Here is a 16,480-nt window from a genome sequence, read left to right on the forward strand (position 1 = left end):
GTCGGGACACCTTCGTTCTGGAAATCTGTCTCGATACAAACGAACCGCGCCACGACTATTGCCCCGTGCTAATATATACATCAAATGGGCATCTGCCAACTCCGCATTTGTAAACATTGCACTGACTGCAAAACCACGTTCGTGATGAACACTAACCTGTTGATGCTACGTACTGATGTGCTTGATGCTAGTACTGTAGAGCAATGAGTCGCATGTCACCACAAGCACCGAAGTCAACATTACGTTTCTTCAATTGGGCCATCTGGCGGTGAATCGAGGAAGTACAGTACATACTGACGAAACTAAAATGAGCTCTAACACGGTAATTAAGCGTTTCCGGACACATGTCCACATAACATCTTTTCTTTATTTGTGTGTGAGGAATGTTTGGCCGTACCTTTTTGTAACACCCTGTATAGACGTAGCCGACAGCAGCGCCGTATTTTGCCAGTTTACGTAGCTCTGTATTTGAATACGCATGCCTATACCAATTTCTTCGGCGCTTCAGTGTGTTTTCACCCAATAAAACCTGAAAGTATGGGTGGTTATTCAAGCTTTTGACACCTGACTGGCGAGTGTTATGTGGGCGTATGAGACGCGCCTCGAATCGTACCTCGGTACTTGTGACCACGCGCGCGTGGACCGGCCAGCACGTTGATGGCCGTGCGTCACCAGAGTTGGCCCGGGTCTGCGAGTAGCCGCCAGGTGAGGCGCCGCACAAGAGCGCCACGCGCGGGCACCCACTCCCCCCTCCTCCCCCCCCCCCCTCCCCGCCTCCTCCAGAGGGTCTGCGGCTGCAGCGGCCGCGAGGCTGCGCCCTCCAGTCGGCCTGTGGAGCGCATCGCGGGCGCCCGTCCAACACAGCTGCCAGCGCCACCACCAACCCGGGACCCGCACGCCACAGTCGGCCATTTCCCGTACCCACAAGCTGCAAGCTATCGAAAATTGGACTTTTTGCAAGATCACTAAACTGTAGCAAACTTGGTTGTAGCAGTATTGAGGAACTGACAGAAAGTAGTACGCACAGGCGACGTAGTATAACAGAGACTAAAGCGTCTATTTTAGTTCAGTGTGTAGCTGTTTCCCCTCTACATCCCACAGCAAACTATATCGGCTTGTCAGCGTCCGTGTGAAACGAGATAAAAATTTGTAAATTTCCTTTAAAGACCTTCGCCCCTTGTCTATGAAGGCTGTGCCGAACAAATTAGCCTCTACAGTAGTAAATGTAGTTTTGACGTAGCTACTTTGCAGCGATAGCTCACTATAGAGCAAAACTGTTAGACCTTCGACGGTGTTTCTCAGAGACAGCGGCAAACAGGAGGAACGGCACCGTTGTCCACGGAGCGTGCAGTTCAGACCCCGCCTACCGTAACGGGCAGCGCCCTCCGGTTCACTTCTCGCGCTAGGCTCCCACTGCGAAGCTCTGCAGGCTCAGCAGACTGCTTCGCGACCTCCTGCCGAATTCACCCGCTGCTGCGAGCGAGGCATGCAGTAGCTGCGTCTGTGCGAATTGCGCGTGTGCCAGTCAGAGGCGCGGGAGGAGGAAGCAGGATTGGGACTCGCAGCAGTTGAGTGCGGACTGCCAGCATGGTGGTGACGGAGGACGGGAAGCTGCCGCCGCTTCTGGTGCGGAAGGAGAGCCGCTTCACGCGCATGGCGAAGAGGCCGCGCGTCGACATCGAGTTCCACGACCTGTGCTTCTCCGTACGCAGCGCGGGCGTCCGCTCCGGTGAGTAGCGAGTAGCGGCCGGCTCTGTCACGCGGCGCCGCTTCCGGCGACTAGCGCACCAGCTACGCCAACGCAGCACCGCTTTCTGTTTAACTCCCGACGCAAACGGAAGGCTGTTACAAGTCACGAGGGACATCCTGTAAAATAACGCCCCCTAATTTTTTTATACTTATACTTTCTTATAATGTCTCCTTACAGTCCTTTAGTCTCTGCTTCTCTATGACTCCCAATGTCTCGAAATCTCTATTATTCCATCCAGAACACCACTCTTTTTCATCTACATCCATACTCCCCAAGCCACCTGAAGGTGTGTGGCGGAGGTACTCAAAGTACCTCTATCGTGTCTCCCAACTATTTCAGCCTTGTATTGTTCGTGGAAAGAAAGGTTATTGGTATGCCTCTGTGTGCGCTCTAGTCTCTCTGATTTTATCCTCATGGTCTCTTCGCGAGATATACGTAGGAGGGAGCAATATACTGCTTGACTCCTCGGTGAAGGCATGTTCTCGAAACTTCAACAAAAGCCCGTACCGAGCTACTGAGTGTCTGTCTTGCAGAGTCTTCCACTGGAGTTTATCAATCATCCCCGTAACGCTTTCGCGATTACTATATGATCCTGTAGCGTCAGTTTGCAGTAGGGTTTTGGAGCATATACTGTATTCAAACATTATGAATCACCTCGAAGGGAACGATCTATTGATACGTTATCAGCATGGTTTCAGAAAACATCGTTCTTCTGCAACGCAGCTAGCTCTTTATTCTTACGAAGTGCCGGCAGCGGTGGTCTCGCGGTTCTAGGCGCGCAGTCCGGAACCGTGTGGCTGCTACGGTCGCAGGTTCGAATCCTGCCTCAGGCATGGATGTGTGTGATGTCCTTAGGTTAGTTAGGTTTAAGTAGTTCTAAGTTCTAGGGGACTGATGACCACAGCAGTTGAGTCCCATAGTACTCTGGGTCATTTGAACCAATCTTACGAAGTAATGGCCGCTATCGACAGGGGATCTCAGGTTGATTCCGTATTTCTGGATTTCCGGAAAGCTTTTGACACCGTTCCTCACAAGCGACTTCTAATCAAGCTGCTGGCCTATGGGGTATCGTCTCAGTTGCGTGACTGGATTCGTGATTTCCTGTCAGGAAGGTCGCAGTTCGTAGTAATTGACAGCAAATCATCGAGTAAAACTGAAGTGATTTCAGGTGTTCCCCAGGGAAGCGTCCTGGGACCTCTGCTGTTCCTGATCTATATAAATGACCTGGGTGACAATTTGAGTTCTTTTAGGTTGTTCGCAGATGATGCTGTAATTTACCGTCTAGGAAGGTCATCCGAAGACCAGTATTAGTTGCAAAGCGATTTAGAAAAGATTGCTGTATGGTGTGGCAGGTGGCAGTTGACGCTAAATAACGAAAAGTGTGAGATGATCCACATGAGTTCCAAAAGAAATCCGTTGGAACTCGATTACTCGATAAATAGTACAATTCTCAAGGCTGTCAATTCAACTAAGTACCTGGGTGTTAAAATGACGAACAACTTCAGTTGCAAAGACCACATATAGATAATATTGTGGGGAAGGCGAGCCAAAGGTTGCGTTTCATTGGCAGGACACTTAGAAGATGCATCTAGTCCACTAAAGAGACAGCTTACACTACACTCGTTCGTCCTCTGTTAGAATATTGCTGCGCGGTGTGGGATCCTTACCAGGTGGGATTGACGGAGGACATCGAAAGGGTGCAAAGAAGGGCAGCTCGTTTTGTATTATCACGTAATAGGGGAGAGAGTGTGGCAGATATGATACGCGAGTTGGGATGGACGTCATTAAAGCAAAGACGTATTTCGTCGCGGCGAGATCTATTTACGAAATTTCAGTCACCAGCTTTCTCTTTCGAATCCGAAAACATTTTGTTGAGCCCAACCTACATAGGTAGGAATGATCATCAAAATAAAATAAGAGAAATCAGAGCTCGAACAGAAAGCTTTATGTGTTCGTTTTTCCCGCACTGTTCGGGAGTGGAATGGTAGAGAGATAGTAAGATTGTGGTTCGATGAACCCTCTGCCAAGCACTTAAATGTGAATTGCAGAGTAGTCCTGTAGATGTAGATGTAACGAAGCGCGCTGCTCTCCGTTGGATCTTCTTTATCTCTTCTAGCATCCCTATCTGGTACGGTTCCCACACCGGTGAGCAGTATTCAAGCAGTACTGTAACCTACTTCCTTTGTTTCCGGACTGCATTTCCTTAGGATTCTTCCAATGAATCTCAGTCTGGCACCTGCTTTACCGACGATCAACTTTATATGATCATTCCATTTTAAATCACTCCTAACGCCTAGTCCCAGATAATTTATGGAATTAACTGCTTCCAGTTGCTGACCAGCAATATTGTAGCTAAATGATAAAGGATCTTCTTTTCTATGTATTCGCAGCACATTACACTTGCCTACATTGATATTCAATTCCCATTCCCTGCACCATGCGTCAATTCGCTGCCGATCCTCCTGCATTTCAGTACAATTTTCCATTGTTACAACCTCTCGATATACCACAGCATCATCAGTAAAAAGGGTCAGTGAACTTCGGATGTTATCCACTAGGTCAAAAAATAGTTCAAATGGCTCTAAGCACTATGGGACTTAACATCAGAGGTCATAAGTCCCCTAGACTTAGAACTACTTAAACCTAACTAACCTAAGTACATCACACACATCCACGCGTCATAATGTACAAAACTACTGCTGCTGGAGAAAAACCTACGTTTCGGCCACTGTTGCGGCGGCCTTCTTCTGGGCCACACTTTTTTTTCCTTTTTCAAATTCTGTTTACAATCTGATAGGGCTCTCATCGGACCTTATATCTTCTATGGCACATCTGACGTATCTACAGCGCTAACTAAGCCTTTTCGCTAGTTTTCAATTCTAGAAAACTTTCTCTCACAATTAGTTTTATACTGTCAATATCTTAATGTTATATTTGCGATTTATGAATCAGCAACTTGATGCTACTACGGCTCAGTTCCAACGATCAGAGAGTAAATATGCTCGCACTGCGGTTAGCTCTGTGAGCCTGTTCAAACGACGAGCTGCTATGTAATGTATTCAAGATTATAGGAAAGCAGATTGATATGGCATTACTGCGCCCTTCAGGAGAGTTATTGAGCCGCCCGTTCGCTGGTTCTTTCAACTGGACGCCTCTTCGACGAATTACGTGCCCCTAATCTAACCTACCTTACCAGGGAAATAGTTTAATGTGCAATAGGAGCCATGTATTGTTCCCGGCATATCTTCACATCATTGGAAGATGAAAGCCAGCGTAAAGACAGACTTAAAAATTCGATCCCCCCCGACCTCGCATCTCCAGACTCACACTTCAACACTAGACCCCCAAGCCGCACTATGAACGTATAGTTGTGTGTAGAAGTTAGTTTGATTTGTTATTTAGTTTTCTAATGGATTACTGTCTTCCTTTTCCTTCTTTTTAAACATATCATCTCATGGTGACTATGTAATAAGCCGAAACTTGCAATTATTCTATTCGTGGAATTCTTTAAAATTAATAAATCATCATTAAAGATCGCTTGGACAAAGTCTAATGAATTTACAAATGCATTTACTTGCGTCAACTCAAAAAAAAACGTGCATCAGGCGACCGGTCTACCGGACGGGAGGCCCTAGCCACACGGTATTTCCTTTCATTTTGCTTGTAAGTTCAAGGAATCGGAGCGAGGTGCAATCGACAATTTTGAATCCTTTATATAGTGCTCTCTCATTAAGTTTCTTATGTTTCACACGCTCCAACAAATAATGCAGGATGTCATCGTTGAAGTAATTTGGAGAGATAATTAACATCAACAGATGTTTCATTTTGTTGGTAACTGTGTGGATTTCTATTAAGTTTCTAATGGGGACAATTTCTTGTCGCTTAACACCCGAATTAAGAAACAATTGCCGGCCGGTGGGGCCGTGCGGTTCTAGGCGCTTCAGTCTGGAACCGCGCGACCGCTCTGGTTGCAGGTTCGAATCCTGCCTCGGGCATGGATGTGTGTGATGTCTTTAGGTTAGTTAGGTTTAAGTAGTTCTAAATTCTAGGGGACTGATTACCACAGATGTTAAGTCCCATAGTGCTCAGAGCCATTTGAACCATTTAAGAAACAACTGGATATGAGGTAAGCGATGTTGGCTAGCACAATCCCAAATTCATTTGAAGTTAGTGTCTTTGTTACATGATGGTCATTCTTCTTGTACCTTAAAAGTAAGCCGTCGGTAGTAATCTCAGTGCGAGACAGGTATTACGGTAGGTGCGATTTGTTGCACCTGCTTGGCAACCTGGCCAGCGCGTTCATTGCCTCTTACGCGTACGTGATCCGGTCTTCAGCCTCTCTCCTTTTTGTACTCCATAAACCACCTTACGGTGAGTGGCAGATGGTACTTTTACTACCATCGGTACGTCCTTTCCCTCTCCATACGCGAATGTTCGTGGAAAGACCGATTCTCGATAAATTTTCATACGACCTTTAATGTCTCTGATTTACTCCACGTGATCGCTCCACGGGACTTACACAGAAGGATGTAATGTGTCGCCCGTCTGTTCCCGGAGCGCAAGCTCTCTGAATGCCAACAGGTATCCTCTGCGGGATGTACATCGCCTGTGTTGAAGCGTCTGCCACTGGACTTTGTTCTACTCGCGCCGCCTAAATGATCCCGTGAGGAAACTCGCCGTTCTTCGCTTGATCTCTTTCTGTGCTATTAACCCATCCTGCTAAGGATCACAGCCTAATGAGCAATCCATGCTAATATAAACGCGAAAGTAACTCTATCTGCTACGTTTTCGTGACGAAACGTATAAAGTGATTTGATGAAATTTGATACGGGAATAGACTGAAATCTGACGAAGAACATGGACTACTTTAGAAACTAAATAAATAAATAAATAAATAGGCCCATAAGACGGTGAAGTAGAGAAAGGCATCATTATTTTTACATCAGTGGATGTAAACTATGTTTAAAAAATCCGGATAAGTAGTAATAGGACTTGCGCACTTTGGATTTCGTACAGTCTTCGTTATGGGGTTGGGTTGATTTGGAGGAAGAAACCAAACAGCGAGAACATCGGTCTCATCGGATTAGGGAAGGATCGAGAAGGAAGTCGGCCGTGCCTTGTCAGAGGAACCATCCGGCATTTGCCTGAAGCGATTTACTGAAATCACGGAAAACCTAAATCAGGATGGCCGGATGCGAGATTGAACCGTCGTCCTCCCGTATGCGGGTCCAGTGTGCTAACCACTGCGCAACCTCGCTCGGTTTTCATTGTGTATGCAGACAGGTCACCCATCCCGGAAATCAGAAATCAAGAATGTCGACGACTTTTGCTGGTTATTTATATCGATACTGGCTAGTTAAAGGTCCTGGGAATTCCAAGACTTTCGAAAATGCTTTAATTTCAAATTCTAAGTGTGCATTTTGTATAATTTCGCATTTGCTATTGTAATTTTTCATTTATTTTATTAATTATGGGGGTTATATTAACATGATATGCTAACTAGCAAATGTATTTATGTCGCATATTTTGATGCTCGCAAACTCACACATTAAAACCCACAGGGTACTTGCTATCCACCTGGAATCAAGAAATTTGGCAAGACACAATGTTCCACTGTACAAGTGAACGAAAAAATCCGAAAATTGTTAATTACACCGCTAATGAGTTGTTTATCTTAGTGTATGACGTAAATACGAACTTGTTACGTTTACCTGATCCTGAGAAAAAGAAGTCTTTAACAGACGGACAGGCAGTCAGATAACAAATGACAAAACATTTTTCTCGTGTGATATAATTACAAATTAACAAGTTTAGGACAAGAAATTGATCCTTTAGGGGTTCCGTTTTTACCAAACGTGACACAGAATCACAAAATTATTAAATTTTTTGTATTATGATTATCAGAGACGCTGCTTGTGCCTACAGAGCATAGAAGTAACAGACGGACACATGTGGGCATCTGGCGTTATTGAATGTACAAATATTATAAAATTTGCGCTGTACCGAACCACAAATTATTTATTTTCTTTCTTCGTCAGTTTAAAAGATATTTAATAATTTGAAAAGTCTATATTGTAGAATATTGCCTGTAGATAGAATTAATGACGCTGAACAAGTCACTTCATACCCTGTAGACTTTCTTAACACTTTGAAATTTATATATATATATATATATATATATATATATATATATATATATATATATATATATATATAGTGGAAAGTAATGGTCCTATAACACACCCCTTGGGCTACGCCCGAAGTTACTTTCACGTCTCAGTTCACCTCTCCGTCCAGACAGACGTGTTGTGTTCTATTTGTCACACAGCTATTATGATATTCCATACGCTGGTATTTTATTGATTAGGCGACACTGCGAAACTGTGACGCAAGCCTTTCGGGGTTTCACACAATCACTGTTTTCGGAACTCACGTGGATTCCTACAGAAGAGGTTTTCTGTCTCCAGAAGTGTCATAAAACGCGAGCATAAAGCATGTTCCAAAATTCTGCAAGATACTGACGTCAGGGATAGAGACCTACAGTTTTCCACGTGTATTGGACGCTCCTTTTCGACCTTTTCTTTTTTAACTTTTGTTTTATTTCATTTTTCAGGTGAGGAAGGAGGGGTAATGTGGAATAAAACTGCTTTCCAAAAAACGCCAGAAGGCTGCTGAGATGGAATGCGCAAATATGCTGTGCAGTAACATCTCTCACTACATTAGGACGATACCAAATTCTTTATCCGCGGGTTGTTTTTGTTCAGTCTTTAGGGGTAGTTTTCCGTTGTTATTAATTCTAAACGGCTGCATGACGACTACCAGTTGTTCATTAAGGAAAACAGGAGACTGCGATGCACGTAAACAGCATGGACGTTATGAGCGACCACTGTTTTGACCTCACCTCACGGACGGACGATATGACTGGCAAAGAGTTCCGCGTCGCCCGCCGGGAATACAGTAAGCATGTTTTCGACCTTCCCTCCCTAAGGTCACCGCCGGAACCTAACGGCGTTCCGTCTGTCTCTGCACACGCCCCGCGCTGCAGCCACTTTCTTCAACCTCGGCACGTGATTACAGTTTCACGATTCATCATCGTCTAAAAGTTTCGTCCTGCTGGTTCTTCTCTGTCTCCTACTTTTTCCGTCAATTGACTGCTATAACGATATTTCATTCTATTAATCACAGACTGTACTAGTTGCCCATGTCTGGATCATTAGTTTGTGCCTATAATCTTTACCACAAAATGTTATGTATGAGCTATCACGACGAAGTGTCAGAACAGTTTGTTTGCCCTATCCGAAGGCCAGAGACGAAGCCCTCTTCGTATTATTTTCTATCACATACGCAGGTAATCAGAGGTAAGAGACAGGGAGCAAGAAATAATTTACAACTTGTACCGGAATCAAACTGAATTCGCTGCACGGTCTAGGGCACATTGTCACGGTCCGCCAGGCTTCTCCGTCGGAGGTCCGAGTCCTCCCTCGGGAATGGCTGTGCGTGCTGTCCTTAGTGTAAGTTAGTTCAAGTTAGGTAAGTACTGCGTAAGCTTAGGGGCCGATAACCTCAGCAGTTTGGTCCCATAAGATCTTACTACAAATTTATAATTTTTCAAAGGGCATTCGTAAGAGTCGAAGGACAGGACAGGGAAGCTGTGATTGAGAAGGGAGGGAGCCATGTTTGTAGTATGTGTCCGATGTTTTCAGTCTGTACGATTGACAAGCAGTAAAGGAAACGAAGGTGAAATGTGGAAAGGAATGTGCAGTGATAGGGAAAAAAACTTTGAGATTTGTTGATGACATTGTGCAAAGGGCGATCAAAAGCTTTCCGTTGGAGGGCTTTGATGCAATGTATGCAGAACGTAGCGGGACTCCAATGCGGGTCTACAAGCACCGACATGAAGTTAATATATAATGTGTCATTCGTGTCTTTCCGACGTCGCCGCGGTAAATGCGGAAACGTGGACTACGGCGTCGTTGAGAGGAGACGGAAGGAAATTTTTACTCCTTTCCTGCCAATGCTATTTTACCCTTTGAGTAGGTACGCTTTTCAAAAGAACTATAAGTGAAAAAACAATGAAATTTCTGCCTCAATTTACAAGTAAAATGAACATAATACCTCTTATGGTACAAACCTACGTTTCTAACATTTGTAGATTTAGAGAAAGCTTTTGACAATGTCGACTGGAATACTCTCTTTCAAATTCTAAAGTTGGCAGGGGCAAAATACAGGGAGCGAAAGGCTACTTGCAGTTTGTACAGAAACCAGATGGCAGTTATAAGAGTCGAGGGACATAAAAGGCAAGCTGTGGTTGGGAAGGGAGTGAGACAGGGTTGTAGCCTCAGGGTTGTAGCGTCTCCCCGATGTTATTTAATCTGTATATTGAGCAAGCAGTAAAGGAAACAAAAGAAAAGTTCGGAGTAGGTATTAAAATCTATGGAGAAGAAATAAAAACTGTGAGGTTCGCCGATGACATTGTAATTCTGTCAGAGACAGCAAAGGGCTTGGAAGAGCAGTTCAATTGAATGGAAGTTGTCTTGAAAGGAGGGTATAAGATGAACATCAACAAAAGCAAAATGAGGATAATGGAATGAAGTCGAATTAAGTCGGGTGATGCTGAGGGAATTAGATTAGGAAATGAGACACTTAAAGTAGTAAAGGAGTTTTGCTATTTGGGGAGCAAAATATCTGATCATGGTCGAAGTAGAGAGGATATAAAATGTAGATTGGCAATGGCAAGGAAAGCGTTTCTGAAGAAGAGAAATTTGTTAACATCGAGTATAGATTTAAATGTCAGGAAGTCGTTTCTCAAAGTATTTGTATGGAGTGTAGCCATGTATGGAAGTGAAACATGGACGATAAATAGTTTGGTCAAGAAGGGAGAATAGAAGCTTTCGAAATGTGGTGCTACAGAAGAATGCTGAAGATTAGATGGGTAGATTACATAACTAATGAGGAGATATTGATTAGAATTTAGGGAGAAGAGGAGTTTGTGGCACAACTCGACTAGAAGAAAAGATCGGTTGGGAGGACATGTTCTGAGGCATCAAGGGATCACTAATTTAGTGCTTGGGGGAGGGGGGGGGGCGGCAGCGTGGAGGGTAAAAATCGTAGAGGGAGACCAAGAGATGAATCCATTAAGCAGATTCAGAAGGATGTAGGTTGCAGTAGGTACTGTGAGATGAAGATGCTTGCACAGGATAGAGTAGCATGGAGAGCTGCATCGAACCAGTCTCAGGACTGAAGAGCACAACACCTCTTATGGTTTTGAAGAAAAAAATTATTCTTTCACTAGAAAAATTTATCATTTTTGTACATTAATTATTATAAAACAGGTTCTGATTGTTTGGTGGCTCTCAATTTACTTGTAATAACTTATTACCATCTTCAGTACAAATTGACCAAATTTCATGTTTCTAACCTCATTAGTTTATCAAATAATGACAGCTGAAAGTAAAAAACAAATGTAGTTTTGAGAAAAAGCCATTTAAAGTTTAATATTGCAATTCTAATATAGTAGTTGATGAGAATTACTTACCGCTAATATTTTCCTGCACCATACTGAGCATCCCCTGAATCATACTAATCTTTTCTTCTTTTGGTCCCTCTTCTTTTCTGTCTGGCTTCTCTTGTGCATTTTAAATTAGCAATATCTGCTTTGCGGATTCTCTCTTTATCTATTTGCTCCAAGGATTGTGCAGTATTTCCGCTAGATTTTATGCCCAATAATTCCAAAACATCCAGTTTTCTAATTACACCATCATTGAAGCATAAAATTGCATCATAAACGCCAAATTTGAGGGTTGTAAGCTGAACAAATACAGTTTTAGGTAACCCGCTCCATATGACAGGATTCACATATACATTTAAATTTTGAGTTTTCCCCTAAAGACATTTCTTCAACAAGGTATCTTTACAAAGGTCTCTAAATATGGGTTTAATTTCATTTCATTTAATTAAATGCTGTGCATTATCTGTGCGTGGTGCAAAAAGGAAGGCGTGGCATTTAAATGCTAGATTGCACAGAGCGTCAGGAAAACCATCATATCTCACGAAAAAAAAATTATGTAGAACATAACCTGTTTCACGCAGGAGAGACCAGGCATGTGAAATATGCTAAAATCGAATTTTTGAAGCCCACTTGCATTCCGTCTCCTCTTAACACCAAATGCCTCCAAAGAGAACCAATGTGCTGTTAATCTTTTCTTGGCTGTCGAAGGACAGACGTCCACCGGAGAATGGAGACTGTGTATGGGGCAGCATGTCTGTCGAAAGCCACCGTTGTTGGAACGCTGCGCCAAGTTCCGCGCTGGCAGCGATCAGACATAAGACTCCGGTCCGTCTGGGAGACCAGCCTCGACTGGGACACTCCTAATCTCTGCCCACGCGATTATCACTCCCTCAGTTACGTAAGGAAGGCTTTGAAAGACCGATGATTCCTGTCGGACGAGGGTGTGCACGCAGCACGACACGATGGTTTACCATCTTCAACCTGCTACGTCGGTGTCGGTGGAATAATTGTCTCACTGCCATTCTGGAGTGTACGGCCCTCGAACGGAAACATTTTGCTCGCACCTTATAATTCTTCAGAGATAGCAAAGGACTTGAATGAAGAGTTGAACGTAATGGAAAGTGTTTTGTAACATGAACAAATATATGACAAGGATAATGGAATATAGCGGATTAAATAGATAATTTCTGAGGAAATTCGAATATAAAATGTGATACCAAAAGTAGTAGATGAGTTTTGCTGTTTTGGCAAGAAAATAGCCGACAACGACCGAAGCAGATTGGATATAACGCTAGGATTGGCAATAGCAAGGTAAGTACATCTAAATGAAAGAAATTTGTTAACATATGACATAAATGTAAGTGTTAGGAAGTTTTTTCTGAAGGTCTTTGCCCGGAGTGTAATCTGTAAACAGCTGCATTCCACGGCAGTATAGTCGTGAGACGAGTCATCCGTTTCTATATTTGCTGGAATGCACTACAGAAAGGCCCACCAATGAAAACAGCTGTCAGTTGACTAAAAAAAAATTACAGTATATCTGACCTATTCAGGGCAAACACGTTTGAGAAATAATGATAACAGCAGTAATCAATTTTAAGCCCGCCCGGTTAGCCGTGCGATCTAACGCACGGCTTTCCGGACTGGGAAGGAGCGCCTAGCCCCGACAAGAATCCGCCCGGCGGACTTGTGTCGAGGTCCGGCGAGCCGTCCAGTCTGTGGATGGTTTTTAAAGCGGTTTTCCATCTGCCTCGGCGAATGCGGGCTGATTCCCCTTTTCCGTCTTAGCTACACTAAATCGGTGCAAACAAGTTCACCACATACACCATCATCACTCTACCACGCAAACATAGGGGTTACACTCATCTGGTGTGAGACGTTCCCTGGGGGATCCACCAGGAGCCGAACCGCACAATAACCCTGGTTTCGGTGTGGGGCGGCGGAGGGGTGGAGTGGACTGCGGTAGTAAAAAAAAAAATTGGTTCAAATGGCTCTGAGCACTATGGGACTTAACATCCATGGTCATCAGTCCCCTAGAACTTAGAACTACTGAAACCTAACTAACCTAAGGACAGCACACAACACCCAGTCATCACGAGGCAGAGAAAATCCCTGACCCCGCCGGGAATCAAACCCGGGCGCGGGAAGCGAGAACGCTACCTCACGACCACGAGCTGCGGAAGACTGCGGTAGTCGTCGTGGGGTTGTGGACCACTGCGGCTGCGGCGGGGACGGAGCCTTTCTGTCGTTTCTAGGCTCCTGGTTAACACACAGTACATAACAATCAATTTTATTTGCAAAAGATGGCTAATTTTTTAGCAGAAATCAACACAAAATAAGGGAGATCATGGTTTTAAGTTCGGGTCGATGACGAAGTCATTTAAGACGAAAGATAAAATTAGGAATGAGGAAAATGTCCATGTCGTTTCCACAGTATCCATCCACACAGTTAACTTAAGTGATTAAAAAAAAAAATTTCGAATTCTTCTGGCTCTACGGATCGACATATCGACAGCGAAACGGAACCTAGTTTTGGAGGGACTGATATATCGACAGCGTAATCGAAACAAGCTTTGTTTTGACCTCCGTCTTGACTAGTGCACAGTGTTATTATTACTAACAAACAACGTACTGTAATTATTTTTCGTGTTTAAGTTGCGAGCCAAAGCCGCACTTAAGCACTCATGTTAAGATTTAAATCATGTGACACGATACTCTGTATTAATTCTCTTATCTGATATAACAACAAGTGAGCTGTTATCAGCAACCAAAAATTGACGAAAAGGACGTACTGACTATAATACTCGCGGGCTTTTAAACAGTGGACAACAAAAATCCAGATAACTACAGTGATGAAAAAAGGAAAATACTCCAGAAGAAGACAGTCATTTGTAATGAAAAGAGTGTGAGATAATTTGCCTGTATCTTTTTTGTGCTAGACAGAGCAACAAATGATGTAAACGTTCCTCAGATACGACACAGTTCTGCTTATGTGGGCCACAGCACTTGTCAAGACAGAAAACTACGAGTATCTCACTGGATCTACGTGGATATGCTGTATATCAAATGTTTTTATACTGTCATTTTTGCCTGATGAAGAGATCAATCTTTAAACAAGTTGCAATATTAAATAATTTAAGCAAGGTGACAAAGAACTATGAACAGTATTGGTCTCAAAAATATGTTTGTAAATGATTTGGGATAACCACGAGAAACGAAATCAGTTAGGCCTGGTGGGGTTTAGAAAGTACGTCCTACAGAACGTTAATCTGATCCCCTAACTACCGTGTCACCTCGCTTTGTGAGTGCACAACAAGGTCAGACAAACACACAATCTATGCAGGTAACTTGAGGCACAGAATATCCTTCCGTCTTTAAAGAGGAGCACGAATCCGGCATTTACATGTGCCGCCCCTCCGACATTCGAACCCACCCTTGGTGATTTCCCGCGTCGCCCTGCGAATGTTTCCATTGGCCGGTGCGACTTCCTTCGCGAGGACCGGTTTGAGCTGCGAACCGCCGCGACGGCTTTCTCTGCCCGCCTGCAGGAAGTCCACACACCGAGACTGCGTCACACACACACACACCATACACGGAGCACCTAACCTGCCGCCGTGGCCACCTAGAGATTGTCGCTTCCCGCAGCGAGCAAACCTTGACCACGACCCTTCTCGCAGCAGGCGTGTTGTCCCTCCACAGGCGTTTCATTTGGGTCTCGTGCGTATTCTGAGATTGAGATTGAGTCAGTTACAATCTCTTGTGTCCTTCTCTGTAAGCTAATCAATCAGTATAACTATGTGCTCGTGTAAAAATTAAAGTGGTTGTGGGTGAAATTTACGCCAAACCACACACTGCCAGTCATTGGTTTTTGCGTCTGGTGCTACTCTTGGATTCCCTGCTATGTACTGTAGTGTTTGTGCGGTATTAGCTGTTGTGGTTGTGGAGATATGAGAGAAATCGTCACCACGCCAACGTTGCAGCCACAAGGACATCTTCCGTCTCTTTCCCATCAACTTATTTTTCGACGAAAAAATCAGAGATCGTTTTATAACACAATATGGAACAGAACAATTGCGTTAAGCAGTAAATGGATCCGTTGAGCGCACTTGGCATATATTGAGTAAACAACCAATTTTTATGAATTACTTAAATTAGTTATATTTATAAAGATTTTCGGTACAAAGATTTTTTATAAAGTAAAAAACCTTCGATTTTTTTCTCTTATAGAAAATCTTCAAGCGAAAATTTTGTTAATGTGAATATAACATAATATAATTAAGTCGTAAGAAAGGTTGTACATTAAAAATATGCCAAGCACGCTCAGCGTACCCACTCACTGCTGTCTTATGTAGACATTCAGTCGAAATAAAGTAAAGCAGATATATATTTTATTATATTAGAACAAATAAGCGCTCCGTCACAAATATTAAGTCAAAATTGACCAGGTTTCGATGCTACTACGAGCGTCGTCTTCAGAATTAAACTAACTGTTCTAAAACATATTAGGTATATAATTTAATTCTTTGAAAAAAATCAGGTACAATGTTTAAATTTTATGGTTACACAGGCAGATGACGTCCATTTCCTCAATAAACTGCGTTAATCGAACTCGGAGGTTTCGTTAAACTCTTTCCAGCATATCGATGGGTATATTGATGACATCTTGATGAATATTGTTTTTCAGGTGATTCAGAATCCTAAGACGGTTGTTCAAGACAAGTGATTTTAGATAGTGCTCTAAAATACAGTCAATGCTAAATGAGGCGACCATACTGGCAAGTGCACATCGCACCTCAAGGGTATGAGGTGTCCTGGGAAGTTTTGCTCCAAAACAGTCATGGCACCGTCTTACAGGAACCATATATCTCCCACATTCATCTCGTTGAATGTTGGAAGAAAAAAAATCCCAATTATTCCAAATCGTGATAGTGCTCACGAAACAGGTTCAGGTTGTGAATGTAGGGGACGTTGTTGAAGTTGTCACTGTCAATTTAATTCTTCCCTCAGGCCTTTGTGAGCTGACAGCTTATCACAAACCCCTGAGGAAGGCCTTTTGCATCACTGGCCGAAACGTCGACGTCGGACAGTTTTATCTGTTGACAATGCGGTCAACAGCCCAGAAGAATTTTATCGACAGTGACAACGGCCGCGGAAGCGTACGCTTACATACGTTGTTGAAGTTGTCTGGCATTATCAAGGCACCAATAGCGCATGTTATACTTATT

The 16,480-nt window shown here is 43.5% G+C and overlaps 1 protein-coding gene across 1 annotated transcript in view; it reads left to right on the plus strand.

Annotated features, from left to right (window-relative positions):
- The first annotated feature begins 821 nt into the window (after positions 1-821).
- The window catches only part of LOC126277887 (ATP-binding cassette subfamily G member 4-like), a 307,189-nt gene continuing 291,530 nt past the window's right edge, over positions 822-16,480 (plus strand). Inside the window, exon 1 of the mRNA XM_049977437.1 lies at positions 822-1,729. Coding sequence (XP_049833394.1) covers positions 1,588-1,729 — 142 coding nt within the window. The 5' untranslated portion in view covers positions 822-1,587. The remainder of the gene's footprint in view (positions 1,730-16,480) is intronic.

The sequence above is a fragment of the Schistocerca gregaria genome, chromosome 6 (genome assembly GCF_023897955.1).
Source record: "Schistocerca gregaria isolate iqSchGreg1 chromosome 6, iqSchGreg1.2, whole genome shotgun sequence".
Lineage (NCBI taxonomy): Eukaryota > Metazoa > Arthropoda > Insecta > Orthoptera > Acrididae > Schistocerca > Schistocerca gregaria.